Source organism: Phoxinus phoxinus (assembly GCF_949152265.1).
Source record: "Phoxinus phoxinus genome assembly, chromosome: 20".
Lineage (NCBI taxonomy): Eukaryota > Metazoa > Chordata > Actinopteri > Cypriniformes > Leuciscidae > Phoxinus > Phoxinus phoxinus.
This window is the reverse complement of record NC_136895.1, coordinates 27,859,353-27,882,070: the sequence shown is the minus strand read 5'-3', so window position 1 is coordinate 27,882,070 and position 22,718 is coordinate 27,859,353. Positions and strand designations below refer to the sequence as shown.

Genomic DNA, 22,718 nt, shown 5'->3' with positions numbered 1-22,718 from the left:
TCAAACGTGATGCGTAACACGAGAATGAACCTCATTGGGTCTTGCAGAAGCTCAAACGTGTTGTGTGACACAAGAATGAACCTCATTGGTTCTCGCTGATGCTCAAACGTGATGCGTAACACAAGAATGAACCTCATTGGCTCTTGCTGAAGCTCAAACGTGTTGTGTAACACGAGAATGAACCTCATTGGCTCTTGCTGAAGCTCAAACGTGTTGTGTAACACGAGAATGAACCTCATTGGCTCTTGCTGAAGCTCAAACGTGTTGTGTAACACGAGAATGAACCTCATTGGCTCTTGCTGAAGCTCAAACGTGTTGTGTGACATAAGAATGAACCTCATTGGCTCTTGCTGAAGCTCAAACGTGTTGTGTGACACGAGAATGAACCTCATTGGTTCTTGCTGAAGCTCAAACGTGTTGTGTAACACGAGAATGAACCTCATTGATTCTTGCAGAATAATCATATAAAGTGATCATGTCTCTTCAGAAAATTTGGATCAAACCACTCAATTCATATGGATTAGTTTCACAAACTTTTTGAAGCGTCAAAGTGGTAGTTGCGAAGCTGTCAATGGATGTTAAGCTGTCTCTTGGATCTCATTAAAAACATCTTCATTTGTGTTCCGAAGATAAACGACATGAGGGTGAGTAAATAATACATTTTCATATTCAGGTGAACTATCCCTCAGGCATTTAAAGTGACAGACGACAAAACTGCATAGAGTATAGAGCATAAAGTTATGACGTCACTTTGTAGGCCAAAACGCGGAAGTGAGTTAGCATTTTAGCACTTCCGGTTCCCTCGCCCTAAAGTCTATGGGTTTTTTGAATGGGTTTTTGCTAAATCGCCTGAAATAAGGTCTGTGGTTAACAAAGCCTCTAAATATTTTCACGTTTTGACCTATGACATAAAACACACCAGTTATAACCTGCTCGTGATTTTTTAAACTTTATTGTGACTAAAAAACAAGTTGCTAAAAGGGACAACATCCTTTGGCGGGGACTTTAGACGACATCATGACAAACAGGAAATCTCTCACTACTAACCCGCGTTTCAGCCAAGGGACAACATCAACAAGGGACAACATCAACAAGGGACAACATCAACAAGGGACAACAGCCAAAGGACAACAATCTATCCGCCGGAAACTGAAGCATCCCCGGGCGCCGCCATTGGCTAGCGGACCCCCACCTGCTGTTAGCATTACATTGACTCCCATTCATTTTGGCGTCACTTTGACAGCGAATAACTTTACATCTGAGGCGTTTAAAGACTCCATTTGTCCATTGTTTATTTCTAAAGAAACACGAAAATGTATAAAAGGCTCCATTACCTTGTATCTTTTACGTTATGGCCCCGTAGAAGACGGTTTTGTAAAAATAGGCTAACGATTGCGTCATAACCGCGCGACTCTGTCGCACAAGTCGAGAAATTACCGTATAGACCGGCGGAGAAGCTCGCAAGCAATCGGGAGGATGTAGAGGCATAAAGTCAAGGGAGAAGCCCATAGAGAGTGATAAAGTTGCTCTTGCTGCTAGCTCATGGACAGCTAATGCTCACGCTCTCCGTCTCTGCGAGATTCGGAAGGGAATGATTCAGATTTCTCTCGGCACAGCTACTAGAAGACCTACAGGTTGCTCACGTCACATCTACGTCGTCAAGCTCAGTTTGAGCCTGCGCAGTTCGCCTGGCCATCAGGAAGTGAGTGCTTCTAATTGACTTCATTTTTCTCCGTTGAAACCTATGGGGTCGCTGTGTCCAGTTTATATACTGTCTATGGTTTCAGCCTCACGTTCTTTAAAGAAACCGGATCTGGCCCGTGTATATTTTGCTATCTGGGTTATTTCTGTGGAGAGACTGTTCGACAATGGTGTTTTGTTTTGTCCTGAGATGCAACCACAAGTCGTCGAATGTCGAACATAAGATTGGAAATTGATACGGCCATAGCTTACGTTAGTGCTTCTGAGATGGTAAAAGCGTGTTGTTTTTTCTGGCGAATTAGCAAATGGTGTGCAAACATACAATCAAACATAATACAGTGAAAGATAATCTTTATTAAAGTGTATTTGGGGTACAATGATCAGGCATAATAATCTTAATCACAAAGAAAATAATATTAAGGTTTATATAAACTAACAATCTAATAAACGAATAAATAAAACATTAACAAAAGATAAAAAAAATCTCAGAGGCACGCATATAAACAAAATTAGTTTCTAACATTTTTGGAAAAAACTAATGGGCAATATTTCTCATGAAAAAGTGGATAAGTGTTCATACCATAGGGTTCATACAGAGCGCAGATCATAATGAGCGAGCGTGTTTTTTAAATAAAGTTTGAGGAAGCTTGATGATGACGTTGATCCGCGACCATGGTCAGAGTGGTGTGCTGTAGTCCGTTTATAGCCTACCGTTAGCATTTTATATCTGATGGCTTTATTTAGGCTTCAAAATGTATAAATGTTGGATTAAATTGTAAAGATTATCTTGATAGACAAAACGTGTAAGGGTCACAACTCTTTGTTGAACACAGATCTTATTTTTGGCGATTTTCCAAAAGTCTATGGGGAAAATGCATAGCTTTTCGACCGAGGGAACCCATGCGCCGCTAACATCCGGGTTGGCCTACAAAGTGACGTCAAAAATTAGAATAAACAGAACGATATCGTCCGCTAGTGTGGACGCTAAATAGTTATTGTTATGGTTTCCGTTCTTGGTGTGAACAGGTGTTTATGGATGTTTTATCTTTGTATGCATGAATAATGGAAACCGATGCTTGGATGCACTTATGTTGTTCATGATAACTTGAAGTAAAGACGTAGGAAATTCTTAACAAAATGATTTTAAATGCATATGTTGTAGTGGATGCAAAGGAGAAGTAACATTAAGTGCTCATCACACATGTTCCTCAATTCTCATTCAATATGGTTTAAAAGCATCCCAGCATGCACCTCATGATGACGAATGTCTGAAGTGAGCAGAGCTGGAATCTGGACAAAGAAACAAACTCAAATAATATAAGAGTTTACACATTCAATTTAAAATGAACAATACACTAATAAAAAGTGAGATAGAAAGCTCTTGAAATGTAGGCCATTCTTCTTTAGATGCCTTCAAACATTAAACATCTGGACAGACAGACATTGTTCAGTGTCTGAATTTCTACTGACATCTAGCTGTACTTTAATGTAATCACATTTCATTTTTTTCAGACACGCTGTAGTTCTCACATATAACCACAAGGCTTTGCTCTCTGCTCACCTTTACCAGACAGACAGAAGCGCCTATGGGAGTTTCTTTTTACGTTTCTTTATTGGAATGACAAATACCTTTTAATGCCAAACGCTTGCAGAGTTCAATTTAGAAATGTAAAAATAAGTAAAGCAAAAAATTACCTAAGTAATATTAAAAAGAAGCCTAAGTAATATTTTCAATGAAAATAAACGAATAAAAGTTAGCAACAGGGTCAAATAAATTAAGGAACGACCCTGGTGTCTGGCTGCAGTTCCCTTTCATCCGCCAGGCGTCGCAGTTCAGCGTCTGTTCACACGAGAAGTTTTCCTGGCTGTGTGTTTTAGATCGACAGCACAAAGCTCTCAGATCGCATTCACCATGTCCGGGTGTCCTCTCCGGACTCATATCTCTGTGTTATGTTTTTAAAGAGATCTCTGGGGTGGAAATAAACCTGTCTGGATAAAAATTGATGAAGAGGCGACCTGCTGGATGAAGAGGAGGAGCCGCATATACACGTACACACAAACACACGGAGACAAACGAGCAGCCACATTTATTAACTTATCAAAGATGAGAAGCTTCATTCAGCACAACACGCACACATCAAGGTAAGTTTGCCGGCTTTTTTTATTATTTCATTTATTCGAGTCCGTCGTTTTCGACTCCGAGGCGGCGGCGAACAGAAACTTTCCGGGTGGCTGGAAGTGAAAAGGCTTTTGTTTCAAAACACCAAGCGACATTTCTGATGAAAGTAACTTAAATATTTTCTCGGAAAAATAGCGGTTAAAGTAGAAAGTAACTCAAAGGCACATTAATGAACGATAAAAGTATACGTTCGCAGCGAAAGGGCTCGAAATAAAACGAACTTCCCGGATTGCGCCTTTGTTAGATTGATACAATGTAACCTTTAATCTTTGATTTCCCGCTTTGTTGTGGTGGTTCATTGTACATAAATCTGAACTCTAGTTTAATATTTCTCAATGATGCATACAATCTGTGTTTCGTGAATGAATTCAATGGATATAAACCCTGTTGGGATCTCTGGTTGAACCTCTTACTTGTTGCATTGTGCTTCATTGTGTTTTTCATATGTCAGAATTCTGACTCACAATGGGGTTTGTTGCTAATACTATTTATGGTCATATTTAAGTTTACAGTCAAGTGTTTGCATATTAGCATCATAAAGTAATACTACAATACACAGCCCTGTAAATCATTATTGTCTTTGGAAAAGCCAATTGGATGGTGGTCATCCCTGTCTGGACTTTAGGATTGGCCTTTTTTTCAACTATGACTGACTTCTGACTATCCTCCTACTGTCTGCGTTGAACAGCCATGGAAATAGCCCATCATCACCAAGAACAGAAACTTGACAGGAAGTGAGATACATTTTTGCGTGTCATGTGTTAGTGTTATTTTTGTTTGTGAATATAGCATGAGAAAACGCCTCTTGCTTCAAAGCAAACGAGGATATGTAGATGTTCAATGTATGAGTCTTAGAATTGAACAATAATAGAAGACATCATGAAATCAGAATGTACTTTTTAAATCCACGTTCCTGGTCTTATTGTGAACAATTCATATTGTGCTAGTGGCGTCAAAAGTACAGACTTCGGTACCAGTTCGGTACTGAAATTAAAAAAATGTGACGATGCCTGCATTTCCCTCTAGCCTTTTTAGCGCCATTGAACGGATTCTTAAACACCTCTGATTGGCCTTTGTGTTCACATGCTCAACATATATGTCTGTGATTGGCCATTGTGTTCACATGCTCAACATATATGTCTGTGATTGGCCATTGTGTTCACATGCTCAACATATATGTCTGTGATTGGCCATTGCGTTCACACGCTCAACATATGCGTCTCTGATTGGCCATTGCGTTCACAAACTCAACATATGTCTGTGATTGGCCATTGCGTTCACACACTCAACCTACCTGTGTCTCTGATTGGCCATTGTGTTCATGCACTCAACATATGTCTCTGATTGGCCATTGCGTTCACGAACTCAACATATGTCTGTGATTGGCCATTGCGTTCACAAACTCAACATATGTCTGTGATTGGCCATTGCGTTCACACACTCAACCTACCCGTGTCTCTGATTGGCCATTGTGTTCATGCACTCAACATATGTCTCTGATTGGCCATTGCGTTCACACACTCAGTATATGTCTGTGATTGGCCATTGCGTTCACAAACTCAACATATGTCTGTGATTGGCCATTGCGTTCACGAACTCAACATATGTCTGTGATTGGCCATTGCGTTCACACGCTCAACTTATGTCTGTGATTGGCCATTGCGTTCACGAACTCAACTTATGTCTGTGATTGGCCATTGCGTTCACAAACTCAACTTATGTCTGTGATTGGCCATTGCGTTCACGAACTCAACATATGTCTGTGATTGGCCATTGCGTTCATGAACTCAACATATGTCTGTGATTGGCCATTGCATTCACACACTCAACATATGTCTGTGATTGGCCATTGCGTTCACAAACTCAACATATTTGTCTGTGATTGGCCATTGCGTTCACAAACTCAACATATATGTCTGTGATTGGCCATTGCGTTCACAAACTCAACATATATGTCTGTGATTGGCCATTGCGTTCACAAACTCAACATATATGTCTGTAAATGGCCATTGCGTTCACACACTCAACATATGTCTGTGATTGGCCATTGCGTTCACGCGCTCAACATATATGTCTGTGATTGGCCATTGCGTTCACAAACTCAACATATATGTCTGTAAATGGCCATTGCGTTCACAAACTCAACATATATGTCTGTGATTGGCTATTGCGTTCACGCGCTCAACATATGTCTGTGATTGGCCATTGCGTTCACGCGCTCAACATATATGTCTGTGATTGGCCATTGCGTTCACGCGCTCAACATATATGTCTGTGATTGGCCATTGCGTTCACGCGCTCAACATATGTCTCTGATTGGCCATTGCGTTCATGCACTCAACATATATGTCTGTGATTGGGTACAATGATCAATGCTTCAATGAGGCCTGCTTTCAAACGCTCCTGTGTGTATCTGTGTCAGCGCTCAGTAACACGTTTTTGAAGCGTTGATCATTGTAGCCAATCACATATGCAAGCGTGCCTGAACACAATGGCCAATCAGAGACATATATATATTGAGCGTGTGAACACAACAATCATAGGTGTTTAAGAATCCGTTCAACAGCGCTCAAAATGCTAGAGGGAAATGCTGGTATCGTCACATTTTCAAATTTCAGAACCGACTTGGTACCGAAGTCTGTACTTTTGCCAATACTAATATGTGCATGTCACTCCAAATAAAAATATGTTTCTCTTTATATTAACCCCAAAATACTGGCTAATATTTTGCCATTTTGAGAGGATCTACATCAGCCGATAACCGCACCTTTGTTTTGTGTCGACTTTAATGATTTAGCACAATGGAGGGGGTGGGTTCATATTGAGAAACTCTTCAGTGACTGAGACGTGAACAGGAAGTTGATGCTTGCCGATGAATGTAGACGTAGTCATAGGAAATTCAGGTTGCCAGGAGTGTTAGACGGCTGGGTGTCCCTGCCCTATTTACTCTTTCTCACTCTTTCTTTTTTTTCCAGTCTCTATTTTAAAGGGTTATTGTGAAGTTGAGAGGGCGGCCCACAAAGCTTTTTTTGTTGCACCATATGTGCGCTGACGTATTGAAAGGGAACCACTGAATGAGAGACCTGGAAGTAGGGCTGGGCAGTATGTCTGTTCAAATATCACAATATTTTTCAGCCTTGAATATTTAATATATTACTCAGTAGTTGTATTTTGCTCTAAAATGGCTTAAATTTAAAGTTTTTTTTTTTCATCAACCAAAGGAGTCATGCTTTTTAAACACAGTTGTTGCAAAAAAAGGCACCTTTTTTTACTAAATTAACAAACTGACTAATTATGTTTATTTATTCATTTAATTTGCATGCACTAATATAACAACTACAGTATTATCTGTAGGCCTATAAATTTACTTAAACTTTTACGATGTAGCCTAAAAAAGCAAGATTTCAGCCGGTAAATATTTTTAAATAAATATATATATATATATATTAGCGTTTGTCTTCAACTTATCATCATTTTAAAGTACAATCTCAGCATTTTTTTTTTTTTTTTTTTAAGAATATTTAACCATTTCATTTATATAAATTTTTTGCATATACGAACCACAGTATATTTTCTAGAATGCTTATATTTTCACTAAAACCTTTATAAAAAATTCCTCACAGAAATGTATCTTAACATAGGCCTACTAGCTACCAAAGTTTATTAAAACTACTTTATAATTCTCTCTAGTTGTGAGATAAGGAAGGATTGAACATTTTGGCTGCGTATTTGGCTGCAAAAATCAAAGTATTGCTATATTAATTATCTTGTTTTATATGTTTACTTGCATGCAAACTATGTGAACATCCAATTCAATAACACCCAGCCCTACATTATATTAGTTTTATTTTATTTTTTCTGTAATGCATGAATATTATGAAGCCATTGGTGATTAGATAAACTAGTGGCTTCATATGCATCCACCATAACAAGCCCAGTAATGAGTATTGACGAGCAGATGGCAAGAATTAGATCCATTTTCTCCATGAGGTTCACAAAGAAGCCCTCTTCCTCTCGAGAATCTGCAAGACTTGCAGATGGCAGTGGAATGCTTCCCTAATTTAGAGAAACATCCATCGTGGTCCGGTCACTCATCTGCTTCACTGTGGTAAAGACAGGCTTTTAATCTAGAAGTTGCCCCAAAGTGGCCTGACAGCAATGCATTATGGGTGTGTCGGGTTTTGGAGGGGGGTTGAGAAGGAGAGATAAAAGCTTTCAAGCTTCAAGCAAACCGAGCAAACTTTGCGGTGCGCACGCGAGATGACGCACACGTGGTAGAAGCGGACGGAAATTGTTAAAGCTTGGACGGTCTTGCATGCAGTTTATCATCGTCCATTCCAAGTTTATAAATAACCCTAATTATAGAGCACATGCAGAAATGAGTCTAGCCGACACACATTCGGTCTCTGTTGCATTAACCCCTTCAAAACAGCGTCAGCCTGACATTTCTGACTGTTTAGGTCAGCTGAAAAACGAGCGTTTATTGTGTACCCTTTCGTCAGAGAGACAATGTGTGTGTGCTCTACTGTCCCGGAGATGAATGGGAGTCTCCTTTTCCGCTGGTGTCAGCGGGTTGGTAATGATGTGGTTTTGATGTTGGACTGTGTATTGATCTCATGCAGGAAGCGTGTGTCTGAGTGGAAAGTGGCCGGAGAGGTTTGAGAGCCAGAGACTTCATAAAACACCCCCTCAGTCGAGTAGAGCTCATTAACCGTGGCTGTTAGCGTCGACACACAGCTGTGAGATTTCTGTTGACTTGTGCTTGATTATCGACGCCGTTTGTTTAGTAAACGGGCAGACATTGCTCCATTCTCCTCGTCATTTGATGTAAACACGCCGCAGGAGGTTAAGCCCGCGAAATGGGCCATCGATTAACACGGTGACCTCGTGTGTGAACGGTCATAAAATAAATCAAACGAAAATATGTTGTGTTAAAGACAAAGTTTTCCATTGTGACATTATTTTCATGTCAGTTATGCGCATTTCCCCCAAATTCAAACATTTATAATGTAGGCTATGTTATTATTATTGTTGTAGCCAGGTTAAAATACTATTCTTTTTCTTAATACATCCGTATCTTCTTACTAATACAATGTATTATTTACATTGTAACGCGAAATTGCAAATATTCATGATGGTACTTGTTACATTGGATATTTTGTTGATTTAAATCTGTCACAATAAGTGCTTTTTTCATAATGTTAACAAAACATTTTGGGCTAAATGTGTATGATGCAATGCACAATAATAATAATATATATATTTATTTATTTATTTATATGGTCCTTAAATAGGCTTTTTAATTTTGGGGGGATAAAATAAGACCCCTAAAGTTTGGGGTCATGAGAGTTTATTTTTAGTAGTATTAGTAAGTTTATTCATCAGCATGGATGTATTACATCAATCAAAACTGACAGTAAAGACATTTATAATGTTACCAAAGATTTATATTTCAAATAAGTGCTGTTGAACTTTCTATTAATGCTTTTTTTTTTTTTTTTATCCAACGGAAAATGTTTAAAGGTTTCCACAAAAATATGAAGCTGCACATCTGTTTTCAACATTGAGGATAATTTATGAATGAATTTTTGAAATGAATTTTGATTTTTCTTTTCTTTGAGCAGCAAATCATCATATTATAATGATTTCTGAAGGATCTTGTGACACTGGAGTAATGATACTGAAAATTCAGCTTTGCATCACAGGAATAAATTACATTTTACAATATATTACGATAGAAAACAGTTATTTTACGTTGTAATAATATTTTACAATATTACTGTTCTTACAGCATTTTTGACTAGCTGAGCATAACAGACCTCTTTAAAAATTCGTATAAAGAATCAAAAAATCGTACCGACCCCGATATTATAAGTAAATTGTTTTTATGTTTAATAGTTTCTTGATCTTTGTGCAGCCGAGGACAAAACATCAACCCTCAACCTCAGTGAAAACGAGCATTTTGGGGTCTTCTTTAGTCGGGTTCTCGTGCTGAACGCCACACAGGCAAAAGTAAGTCATCGAGGCGAGGCTGCCGGTGACGTGACATTCCTTCTGGATATGCCAGCTAATCCCAGAGCTCGTGTAATGACTGCGAGCGCCCGACCAACAGAAACATTCAGTGATTGGAAAGCACTTAAAGAGCCAAACGGAGTCTGGGGCCGTAATATCAGGAGATTTAGGAGGAGCAGTTAATGTCTTCAAGATGTTTTCAGAGCGAAGCACAAGACATGATGCAGCTTCGGCTTCTGTTTGACCACTTTTTAAAGGCTAATTGGTGTTCTTGTCGAAAACAGCATTGACCTGTACTTTAGGTTGAGTGTTTAGCTGCAAAATGCATGCATACTTGTGTTTTCTGTAGATTTAAGACTTTAAAATTCAATTGCATTAAGCAATTATTTAAGATCTATTCTGCTTTTTTCCATGTTCAGCTTTCTTCAGTGTGTAATGTTACTGTTTGAGCATGAAAAAGCCACTCCAAAGGGTGTTAATCTCTATATCAGTGTTTCTGAACTCCTGAAACGCCTCCATTGTAGTCTTGAGTTTCTTCCGGGAACGAACAAGTCAAAATATTCCTAATTTAAATGATTCATGCGCAGAATAAAGGGGCGGGGCCTGGTTGAGTTAGTTAGCATTGTGTAAAACTGGTGGTTATGGTAACGGGGCGGGACATTTCCCAAACACAAAGAGCTCAACCAATCACAACACACTGCTCCAGCCGACCAATCAGAGCACAGTGTGCTTTTCAGAAGGAGGGGCTTCATAGAGACAGGAAGTAAACAGAGCGTTACTGACAGACTGGGAAGAGAGGAGCCGCAACAATGGAGAATATGAGGAAAATAATCAACATTCAAGCAGGAAAACCTGTTCTAGTAGAGCCCAGAAACAACTTCAGTTATTTAAATGCATCTTAAAGATGGAACAAACAGGCTCATGTTCGCCTCGAGTTTATATGCGCTATTCCTTGACTCTCTTTCCACCTCTTCCACGGTTTTTCACATGAGATGCACGTTCTGCTTTCTTTGGATCATAATCAGCAATTCCCCTCGGACAGAGGTGACCTTTAGGATCAAAAATGTAAGCTTATCTCGGTTTGACGTCATGCCGGTTCATATGGAGTCTGTATATCTGGCTGCTCCTCATTAAGTATCTGCCCTTTTTTTTGTCAGTATTGTATGCAGTGTTTTTGCCCTGGAGCGCTTGAGAGGCCCGTGTTTTCTCAGGCACGTCCAGCACACTGTTTGCATGCAAATGGCACAGAGCGCACGTGTCGATCGGATACGGCATGATTTGATAACATTCAAAACAGTCATTGTATCTGAGCAACTACTCTGCAGCACAAAGAGTAATTGAGTCATTTACATCTCAAAAGAAAGAAGAAGTGTGAGATTTCTTTCTTTTTTAGAACACGTTGCAATTTTTGTGCAGAGACTTTTTGTGCTCTGCTAGATCAGGTTAACATGCTTGAATGTTCATTATTTTTCCCCATATTCTCCTTTGTTGCAGTTCCTCTCAGTAACGCTCTGTTTAGTTCCTGTCTCTATGTAGCCCCTCCTTCTGAAAAGCACACTATGCTCTGATTGGTCGGCTGGAGCAGTGTGTTGTGATTGGTCAAGTGTTTCGATCGTGTTTGGGAAATGTCCCGCCCCTTAACATTAAGTTTCAAGTTCTAGTTTGAGGTTTAAATACGTTCTTATATTGCACTAATTTGTTTGACTGACCAATGGCAAACAGTTGAAGTATATGGAGGACATGAAATTTAAAAAATGCAATTTTAATTGGTAAAAATGCACAAAAATTACCTTTTAATAAAGTCGGCATGAAACAGAAGTTGCAATTCTTTTCTTCTCTATTGAAGAAACCTGAACAAGAACAAAAAGCCCTCATCACCAGAGAAGAAAATAAATCCTGCAAGAGAGAAGGGAAGTTTTTCTGATTCAATTTTACGAGACACATGAACTTAAAACAATAATGATGATGTGAACTGATAAATCATGTGTAATAAATACTGCATGTAAGTATCCAAGCATTCGTAATTTTGGTTGTGCAATCGTGTATAACTCTAGCTCAAGTTACATCAGAGTCAATAAAACTGTAGTTTAAAGCTTTATCAAAGAGTGATTTGTATCACTGTATCCACTTTCTGGATATCTGGTGCTTTTCGAGATCGTAGGGTTTCTTTGTCTCCAGTAAGTGCTTGTTCCTGCGGTGGGATAGGACGGTGAAACTAAAGCTGGAGCACATGTGCGTCTGCAGGAGGTCCAGGCCGCTGAGATTGTGTCCCGCTGTGGAAACTACTGCTGATGTTTTATTGAGCTCCACTCAGACTGGAGTTGATTTCTCTCAGGAGTTGGAGGCGTTTCTTGACCCACTACTGCCTCTTTACATTACATGAGCTTGCTTTCATTAAACTGAAGCATTATCTGGGCTAAAATGGGCTTTTTAGATTTGTATTTCTTCATTTGATTTTAGGCCCAGTTTTACCAAACAGGGCAAATTAATGAGAGAGCGCATTCCCAAAAAAGCCGTTGGGATTGGGAAGTTCTGCGCTTGATCTACTAAAGACGTGGAAATTACAGAACACAGACACAACATTTCCAAAATGATCAGCGCAAATTAGTGTCTGGTTTAAAATATGCTCTTTTGGGCATTAAATAACGGTGCAAATACCAGTAAATTGACTGGCGCAAACCTTAGTAAATCACCTTGTATGATGCATTTAAATACTCTCCTCCCATAAATTGTGCGTCTGTAAGGAAAAATCCTGCTAATGCATATGCCATAAGGTCAGCTGGAAAAATAACCCTCTCCATGTCTTTTCAGCGGCAAAAAAGAAGGAAATAGTGCACATTTGGCCCTTTTGTTGTGTCACTCACTTTTACTATTGTTTCTACTATTACTGTCATATTTGAGATTGAAAACTTGTACACAAGAACTTGCAACGCCAAGATCATTGATTTGATTTTCAGATAATACATGAACTGCATAAAATCTGTATCGTATTTTCTGGAGAGAAAAAAAGTTGCACCTTAGTTACTGTAAGTCACTCTGTTCAGAGTCAGTGTTACTTTTTAGCACCAAAACAAACAAAAAAAAATCCCAGACTTGCACTGAAGAAGCGATTTGAGTCATATCTAGAGACGTGGGTGCTCTCGACTTTTTGCATATTCTGTCTGTCTGATTGAAAATCATTCAGCGTAGGCCCGAACCAGAAGGAAACGTCCCCCAGACGAGACCGTCGTCCGTAGGGAAGCCTGTGTCTTTCCCCTGCCCACGCATCTGCTAAAAGACTTGCTTCCTAAATGGAGGTGATATTAAAACAAAAGCCCTGTTTCTGGTTCAGCCGCACATTCCTCTTCAACGGACCTTTTCATTCAGAACGTCTCCGGCTGCATCTGTGCTCCATAAAGAACCTGTGACTGATTTACCTCATGGGTTTTTCTCTCTTTTCCCTCTCCCGGGAGCTCGGCCAACTTGCATGTATCTCTATCCGTAGGAAGTGTTGAAGGAGGCCGAAACGTGAGGAGCTGAAGAATCGACCCTTCTGGCGAATCACAAATCTCTCCCGCTGCCCTCCTGAAAAGAGGCCAAAACTTTTGTTTTCGTGCCAGTCAGTTGAGCTTCCTCTGAGAAAACCGTTCGAGGGATGATCCTGGTGATCCTTTGAAAACAAGTAACGCTTTGGTGATGATTTTTACTGTTCGCCAGTGACTTTGTCTTGCCATTTTTTTCCCTTGTTCTCAACCATGTCAATGATTTCAAGTCATTTGGCTTTGCTACAAGCTCTTGACCTAAGTTTTTGATTTATCTTTTTTGACTTGTTCAAATATCTACAAATCTTTGGGATAAGATATATTTACTTCAGAAGCAACACTGCATAAGAGATTAAGACTTGGCTTTCATAGTTTGAATTATGAAAATAAGTGTAGGTTGTTTTCCACAGATTTTTTTCACTTGTTTTTAGCCTGTTTATATTTAAAAGAAGTGAAAAAATCTTCCAAAATGCACTCGTATTAAAGAGACAATCTATGAAAAGAAAACTAGTCATTATACTTGCTTCTAAAGTTAATTTATTTAGTTTTAAGGACTCTTTAGATATTTGAACTGAAAATCAAGACAAAAATACTTTTTTGCAAGCTATATGGCACAAAATGGAAATAATGTTAGAGCAGTTTTTCAACACGAAATCCACTGTTAAACAAGATTATTTTAAAACTAAGATGAATTAATGCAGGCTAAAAGCTTCAAAAGCAAATGCTATCGATTAACAACGTCGTAGCTCACAGTAAGGCTGCCTTTAAAGTTTATAAGTTATCAACTTTCTCTGAAACATGACAGAGATATATTAACTCTACTCTTTCCCTTGATGGTGTTGCATGCTTTGAGAAGAGTTAACCTGGCTTGGCTTTTCTATTTCAGACCAGCTCAAAATGAGCCGTAATGATGATGCTGTTTTTGTGGTCGCAGACTTTATGCATGCCTTGGAGTTTTATTGATTCTGGTTATGGTCAACAGCCAAGTTAGGAGGATGGCCTACTTTCACCCATCTGAGAAACCAGGCTGGAAAAGTTTAGACAGTTCCACTGTTTATTTTACAGACATTTAGATTTACATTTAGCCATTGTTTACCAGCAAATTTTTACCAGAATTTTTTTCATTTACTTTACCAAACTTAGGAAATATAACGAATAAAAAAGCACACATTGGACTAGTTTATTGACCCCCTCATGGTTTGATTTGATCTTAGATAAAAAATGTTAGGCTCAGTGGATGCACCACTATGACAAGCCTTCAGAAAATACATCCATTCATTCGCAAGGATTTTCCAGAGTAACTTAATTTTGCTCAATACAAGGTGACAGCTGTTAAAGACACTTGGCTCTCGTCTAACCAGGAAATAACTTGTATCCGTAAATTTACAGTTAGAACAAGCGTACAGTGTTCTGCATCGTTTGTTCCGCCGCATAGAAATGACTCAGCCAAGCCAAAATTCAGTAATCTGAAAATTAAATAAATGGCGTTGGATAAGCTTAGATTGGTAGTTCAGATTTTGGTTCTTCAAGAAGCCTTTGGGAGCATGTGGCCTGTTAGGGCTCCTTGTAAAGCATTCGCAAAACATTGCACTTCTGTAATGTGACTTATTTCTGAGTGAATGCCGAACAGGACTTGATTTCCATGGAGATTTGATTTCCATTTCCATATGAAAAGAGGAAAATGTATTGCAATGTGTGCAATAAGAAAGTAGGCTAAATGGTGTCCATTTTGATTTCACATCGTCTTATTTGACATAGATACCACTTTATGTTGCTATGCACGGATGCATTTGCTATGATGATATTGACTCCTATGATGAAGCAGCTGTGGCTTTGTACTGTATATTTATAGAGATGTGCTGTGTATTGCTAGCTAGGATGAGGGGGCAGATTCACGGCAACACACAGACTATAACCGTGACCACAGTTTCCTGTGAGACTCTTTGCTACACGGATACAATTTCCACTTGTGATCAGAGTTTATTGCAGGGACACGCTTTAGGGAGATTAAATAAAGGAGCTGTTTAGTCTGAGTCAGACTCCATGAATAATCAGGTCAGATGAAGAGCTGCAGGCCTGACAAATAAAGGATGGGGCGATAGGTTCATCCAAATAATGGCAATGGCACCTTATCTCCGTTTAATTAAATCCAGAAGCTCTTGTTTACAAATGATTGATCTAATCGAGATAAATGAGACTTGCTGGAACTTGTTTCAAAGCAGAAAGTAGAAGGTTAATAGAAAGAAACAAAAGTAGGCCAGTACATAATGTAGGACTGCAATAACTAATCAATAAAATCACTTTAAATGGTTGTTGACAAATGACATTGTTGGTTGGTTGGCTCTGTGTGCTGTCAAGGACAACCTTCGTCAATAAATGTTGCTTATCTGTAGTGAACATCTGTACATTTCTTGGAACAAAGTGCCTGCCGTCAAATCGAATAATTGCGATTTAATCACAAATAACATAAAAGTTTGTAAATGGGGGTTATAGACACACACAAACTGTATATATTTACAGACTTTTAATATGTTAGATGTGATTAATCAATTCGACGGCACTAAAAAATATAGATTTGAAAAATGGCCACAGGGTGTTCTGCAATGATTCAACGTAGTTGATAGGTGTTTTAATGCCAGTCTGTTGCTTATTTTACTGTAAACATGTTTGTATGTTTTATGTACTCGAAGTAAAGTGATTATTTTGCAGAATGCTTAATCGTAGAAATAATTGATTCATGACTCATGTTAATTGTTAGTCGCAGGCCTAATTCCTTGCATCCTCTTTTCCAGGTGCTAGATGGTGGTTGCGAAGGCAGTACGTAATGCTGAAGGGGCTCGTCCTGAGTCAGAATGAGTGTCAAAGATGGCGATGGGACGACTAGCCAAGATGGAAAGGCCTACGAACTTCAGATATACCCCCGACTGGCTCGAGAGACGGCGTCGTGCTGTACTGTCAGTGTCACCAAGGAGGCCACCGCAGCTACCGTCATCCAAGATGTGGCAGCGGTCCTCGGACTGGACGCCAGCAAGCGATATGTCTTGGCGGAGGTGAAGGAGTGTGGCGGGGAGGAGTGGGTGCTGGAATCGACCGATCTTCCAGTGCACAGGGTCCTTCTCTGGCCGAGGAAAGCCCAGGAACAACATTCTCGGAACGAGGGGTTTTACTTTCTCCTGCAGGAGCGAAACCATGATGGCTCCATCCGCTATGTGCACCTGCCTGCCGTGGCAAATGAGCAGGAGGCCAAGAGACTGGTTGCTCGGGGTTTCCTCCCACCAAAGCAGGAGGATTTCGAGGACCTCTGCAACCTTCCGGTCCTCAGTGAGGACACCATCTTGGATAACCTTCGCAATCGCTTTCAAAAGAAGAAGATCTACACGTACGCAGGCAGCATTCTCGTTGCCATCAACCCCTTTAAGTTCTTGCCCATTTACAACCCCAAATATGTCAAAATGTACGAGAACCACCAGTTGGGCAAGCTGGAACCCCATATTTTCGCTATTGCCGATGTGGCCTACTATGCCATGTTGCGCAAGCACGTCAACCAGTGTATCGTTATCTCAGGAGAGAGTGGATCGGGCAAAACGCAAAGCACTAACTTCCTCATTCACTGCTTGACGGCCCTCAGTCAGAAGGGTTACGCAAGCGGCGTGGAACGAACCATCTTGGGTGCAGGACCTGTGCTTGAGGTAAGATTATCAACACCTAGATATGAACGGGGTTTGGTTGCATGTTTCACAACATTCATAAGGGAAATCTGGATCCGTAGATTCGTTTAAGGACTTACTGGGACATGGGATAGTAGGAAGTACCAACTTCCTCTTGGACAGATTCTGAGCTTTAGTCTCGAGAGTTTTGAAACCTATCAGATGTTATGTTCTAGTGTATTTGAAGGGTAAAAGAAGTCAATTGGTGGGTTTATCAACCTTGTCAACCGCCACAAATAATAATAGCATTTAAGAACCACATATTTGATTGTCAATCAAATATGTTTTTTTGTGTAGTATTTTATCTTTATTTAAGCATTATGCATTAGATGTATGCATGACTTCGAACCCTTGGAGACTCAATTCCACAAAATATCTCTTTGGTTGAAATTGTAGGGTTTTGAAAAGCTCGGTATGTTGAACATTCGCAAGGCAGGCCTACAATTATTAAATTGGGGATCAGAAGATTTGTTTGAGGACTTAGGGATGTGGGATGGTTAAAAACTGTTTCTAAAGGTCTTCTTGCATTTCACTCTGTGCAGACTCTAAGCTCAAGCCTCTTGAGTTTTAAAAACTTTCACATGTTTTGTTGTAAGGTATTAAAAGGGTGAAGAAAAAGGAAGTCAGTTGATGAGTTTGGGGTTTGTAGTTGTCAACCTTAGAACTTGTCAACGCCTAAAAATGCTAGTGACATGTAAGATATCTTAATTTGATTGCCAAAGTTGGGTGTTTGTGTACGATTTGTATTCATTTTGTGCATGATTTTGAATCCTTGGAGACTTGTTTCTACAAAATGTTTTTTTGGTTGGAATTATAGGCTCTGGAAAAGCACTCTACTTAGAACAATACTTTGTAACAACCATAATGACAGCTTACCCACAGGTCTCTCAGTCTTCACTGTAAACTGTAGCTCTTTAGATCAGTTATTTACAGAGTACTTTCCCACAAGCCTGTGCTTGAAACGTGGGGTCGCAACTTGCTGTACTTTCATATATCATGTTACAGTACCGGTAAACCTACATCTAGAGGCTTTCCTCAGGGGGCCGTGTCTCATGCAGTCCTTGTTGTTTTATGTCTCTTTCTGCAAAATTATTGCTTGATCCCATAAACCTGTTCAAGCACATTCAGTTATTTCTGCTAAATTTCAGCAGAACCCCTTCCTCATCCCTGATCTCCTGGCGGTTTATGGTAGTGGTAACCCTTTTGTTTTGCTCGCAAGAGTGCATTTGGAGAAAGGCTAGAGTGATATTATGAAATTTTACTTTATTCTTTATTCAGATTATTGGAAAATTGGAATCTCCAGATTTAGGTCTGTATGATATTGAAGAAAAATGCAATATGCGACAACACGTTAAATGATGCAATGTTCGATGTTGCTATATGATAATGCTTTAAGTTTGTAAATTATACTTGAATATATTTAAAAAAAGAAAATTAAATAACCAACATACGTCTTTCACATTCTTTTTGTGAGAAGGATCCCTGCAATTTCCGAAATTGAACAACAGTGTTTTATTGTAGTATTAGCTACATAAATAAGTGTAGCCCTAATTTTAATGTCAAAAGTAAGCCAGCAGGTTTAGGGTTTCAGGTAGGCCTATATTAGGTTAACTTAACCACAGAAATTTATTTTAATATAATCTTTTAATATACGCTGATTCTTATTGAAGATACAAAAGTTATTCAGTCAAGAGCAGTGAGTGATTTTCTCTGTCTTTTGTTGTTTGATTAACATTAAGCACACAGATGGAAGCAGATTTATTAAGGTGCTCTGCTGTTACTTTAAGAGCTGCATGGATCCAATATATTGTTACATACACGCTTTCTTTCTCAACTGTTTACTTGACTTGAGACAACTGACTGTTTACATACTCCCCTAGATGGGCATTTTGACAATTTTGTGTGTATTTTCATATAAGCTGTGGAAGAGATCTGAAATTCGGATTACACGCTGTCCGAGAGGCGGCTTTCTGTGCACGCAACTACTTTGCTTATTGAGCCTAATAACATGAAGCATGTCACGCATATATGTAACAGTCATGTATCCAGTCTATTCTCTGCTTTCTGCGTTGACCTAAAACTTATACTTTTCGTAATATTTTGAAGTATTAAAATCATGTATTTATTGTAAGTCATTGCGTTATGTATATATGTACATTTGCAATATTTCAATATATTGGATTGTGCAGCCCTATCCAGATTTCACACTTGCGTGTGATCTATCAGGCAATTTATTAGGTACAAAACCAACCCATGTGGCTTTCCAGATTCACATCTCTTCTTTGTACTTCAGAAAATTTTCTGTACACATGATATCATGAGAAATCAGTCGTTTGGTGTTGTTTCTTATCTCAGCCCCCTTATATCAGAGCAAAGTTCACTCGCGTAGCAAGTCCTGGAAGAGATGAAAGGGGCAGATTTTGTGTTGACGCTTGCCTCAGTCTTTGTGGTTTTTGAAAACTAGAAGTCATTTCCCCGCAGTCAGCATAGTCATTGTCCCTTTGGCAGACGTGTCTTGAGGCTTCATAACCAAATATTCCTGCGTCTTCACTTGTGGTGAGAAGCAGCCTGTGAAACTGGTCAATTGAACATCGAGACCAGAACAAAGCTCCATCCAGACGTTTTCAATGATCAGAATCAGATCTCCTTGAGGTTTCTCTGCCTTTTATGGTCTTATGAAGTTCGTTTGTCTCTTCCAAGACTATCAATTGGTGCTGATTTGTTAAAAAAGGACACAATATTCCACTTATTATTCTTTCCAATGTATTAGAGAGAAATGTTACCATATGTGGGTCAATGCAAAGTTCCTTCTAGTTCAGCCTTCCACGTGTCACTTGAACGGATAAATCCTCTAAGCTTGGTTGCACTCCCATTTCTAACCTTTTGGACCGCATGGTACCACCGTCAGCATATTAGTCTCAGTTAGTAAATGGTCAAGTTTTCTTCTACCAACTGTGGAATCGGTAACTCATTCTAATTAGCCATGTATTCCGTTCAAAGTTGCGAATTTAACAAATGCGCAAAACTGGAATATCACATTTGCGAAAAAAGCACAGTTTCCATCCAATGGGCCGAAGAGAACAAAGTCGCTTAAAGGATAATTCCGGTATTTAACACTGAGTGTATTTTGTAGTTTATTTTGGATGAACAAGTGGTGGACAAAGACATTTTGACAATGTTTCCTGTCTCGACTTTTTGACCATTTTAGAATTGCCCATGACCGCTTTATAATGGGAGTCTATGGCCATGAACAAACATGTCCTTAAAACAACCGTTAATATTCGTTTTCAAAACTGTGCAACTTACCGAGTGGTTAGTGGTGTTCGTTGATGATTAAAAACAAATATATCGGCGCAATGTATGATTTCAATCCGTTTATTTTTCTATAGCGGAACTATTTTTTCAGATGCCTCACAACCGCGTATAAACTTCCGCTCGCTATTTGAGCCTAAAGCGTTGGCACACTCCCGACCACTTGATGGAAAGACCATAAAAGACTACAACCAAATGTAAACAGCCCCCTTTCCGTTTCCGGTAGGACAGTAATCTCAATGAGCAATGAGTCCTCCAACGGAAATCAATGGGATTTTACAAAATGCCAAATAAAACACGACAGAAACTGTATTTCGCTACGCTACTTGTTTTGGAACATTAACGAACACCACTAACCACTCGGTGAGCTGCACAGTTTTGAAAACGAACGTTAAGGGTTGTTTTAAGGACATGTTTGTGCATGGCCATAGACTCCCATTATAAAGCGGTCATGGGCAATTCTAAAATAGTCAAAAAGTCGAGACTGGAACCATTGTCAAAATTTCTGGTTCATCCAAAACAAACTACAAAATACATATCACTTTAATAAATATCTCTAAGAAAAATTGAAGTTGCTGCAGTAGGATAAGCCACTATATATAATAATTCAGTTTATAATTTCCTGCGCCTTAGAGCGTGCAGACGAAACGCAATAAAGTGATCTTGCTTTCGGAGGTGGATGCCTTCTTTTTGGGAATGCAGTCGTGTAAGACATTTCTGGAAGGCAATTGTACTACTAAACCACTTTGACAGACTTTGCTTATGCATTTCAGATGCTGTGCAATGAGTTCAGTCTGCTGGTTAGCCCAGTTATGCCGTTACACAAAGTCACATGACTTTTTTGATGCGCATTGTGGAATTTATTCAGTAAATGTGTTTCAATCATAGTTTATGCGCTTGTTTTCTTATCGGATATATGCATTTTTTTTTTTTTATGTGGATTTTTAGAAATCAAGCTTATCTTAGCGTTTCCATCCAGCGTTTTTTCATGCGATATTTCAAAATGCACATAAAAATAGGTGTATATGGAAACCATTATTGTTGCCTACTAAAAAGCCTCACCCAAGTAGCAAATAGTTTTGTCTTCAAACTGTATTACAAGCTAATTCATGGACTGTGACGCAACATAAACTGTAATTTTGCAGTCCTTTTTAAAGCTGGTGCACATTATTGTCTCCGCTTCTACATGCATATTTTTATGATGTAAACAGAGATCTTTGGCATCTATTGTCGTTGACCAGCACGTCCGACCGGTTTGGCTTGCCTTCTCACCGGAGCTGCACTCTTTCGTAATCTCCTCCTACAACCGTATTGCTTTGTTCGAATGCATATTTGACCTTCGCATCATTGCATGCGTACTAAATACTAGAAAGAAGTATCTACGGTGAGTGACCTATTTATGAGTCACATTCCTCTTGAAATGCCCTGCAGGAAAACCGTTTGGAATCAATCAAGCCAAAAATGTGGTTTTCTTCCAATCCAGATCCAAGTGGCTTTTAGTGCATTACGTCATTGGGTATCAGATAACAGGAGAGGTTTTTTTGCCACAGACCCTGCAAAGGACTGCTTTTTTTTTTTTGCTGTTCAACAGGACGTCTCTGCAAACTCTCCTGCTTTCTGTTTTTCATGCATTGCCGAGAACGGTGAGGGTTTCGTTCACAGGTAATGCTAATATGAGTCCTCTCTGAAGTAATGCTTCTGCAGCCCACAGACAGGAAGTTCCCTTTGGCTGATCACCTCAACAGGAAGTAGTTTTTTTTTTTTTGTTTTTTTTTTTGCAACAGGAAGTGCTAGCTGTAGAGACTTGACTCCCTCATTGGCCGATCTGCGCACTGGGTGTTTAGAGTCAGCATATTGTTCCTCAGGAAGCAGTAATTGCTATTTTGTGGCCATTGTTTATCTCTGGGCTTTGTGTTAGTCCTGTGTGGACTTTGGCTTATGAGATGGTCTGAGCTATTTTTGGTAGAACAACTGTAACAAGACACGGGGGATGTCGACATGTGGAAAAGTTTGTAAAGTGAAATCGCCCAAGAGTCCATTCTGTCATTAAAGGCTCATTGGAGGCCTAAGATCTCAATTGTCTACAATTTTCAGGTTGCTGTAAATAAGCGTCTGTTCATTTAAAGATCTAAAGGGCTTAATACTGTATAGTCAAACACCAAAAGTCTGAATTCAAGTCTTGTTTGTGTGATTTGCCCCATCTGCACACCATTTTAAAGACTATTTTTCTTGAGGAAATCCCTTTTTCATTCCTTAAAGGTATAGCTAATCGGCGCTAATGCTAGG

The 22,718-nt window shown here is 39.3% G+C and overlaps 1 protein-coding gene across 27 annotated transcripts in view; it reads left to right on the top strand.

The window, feature by feature from the left end:
* The first annotated feature begins 3,498 nt into the window (after nucleotides 1-3,498).
* Nucleotides 3,499-22,718, top strand: part of LOC306987968 (myosin IXB) — a 57,636-nt gene continuing 38,416 nt past the window's right edge. For 25 of the 27 annotated variants that reach the window (XR_013795294.1, XR_013795295.1, XR_013795296.1 and 22 more), the window contains exons 1-2: nucleotides 3,499-3,843; nucleotides 16,206-17,102. Coding sequence is in view for 24 of the 27 variants with exons in the window: in XM_079592631.1 (XP_079448757.1) it covers nucleotides 16,266-17,102 (837 nt within the window). In the remaining 3 variants the exon portion in view is untranslated. The remainder of the gene's footprint in view (nucleotides 3,844-16,205; nucleotides 17,103-22,718) is intronic. The other 2 variants (XM_079592618.1, XM_079592634.1) reach the window with 1 other exon arrangement.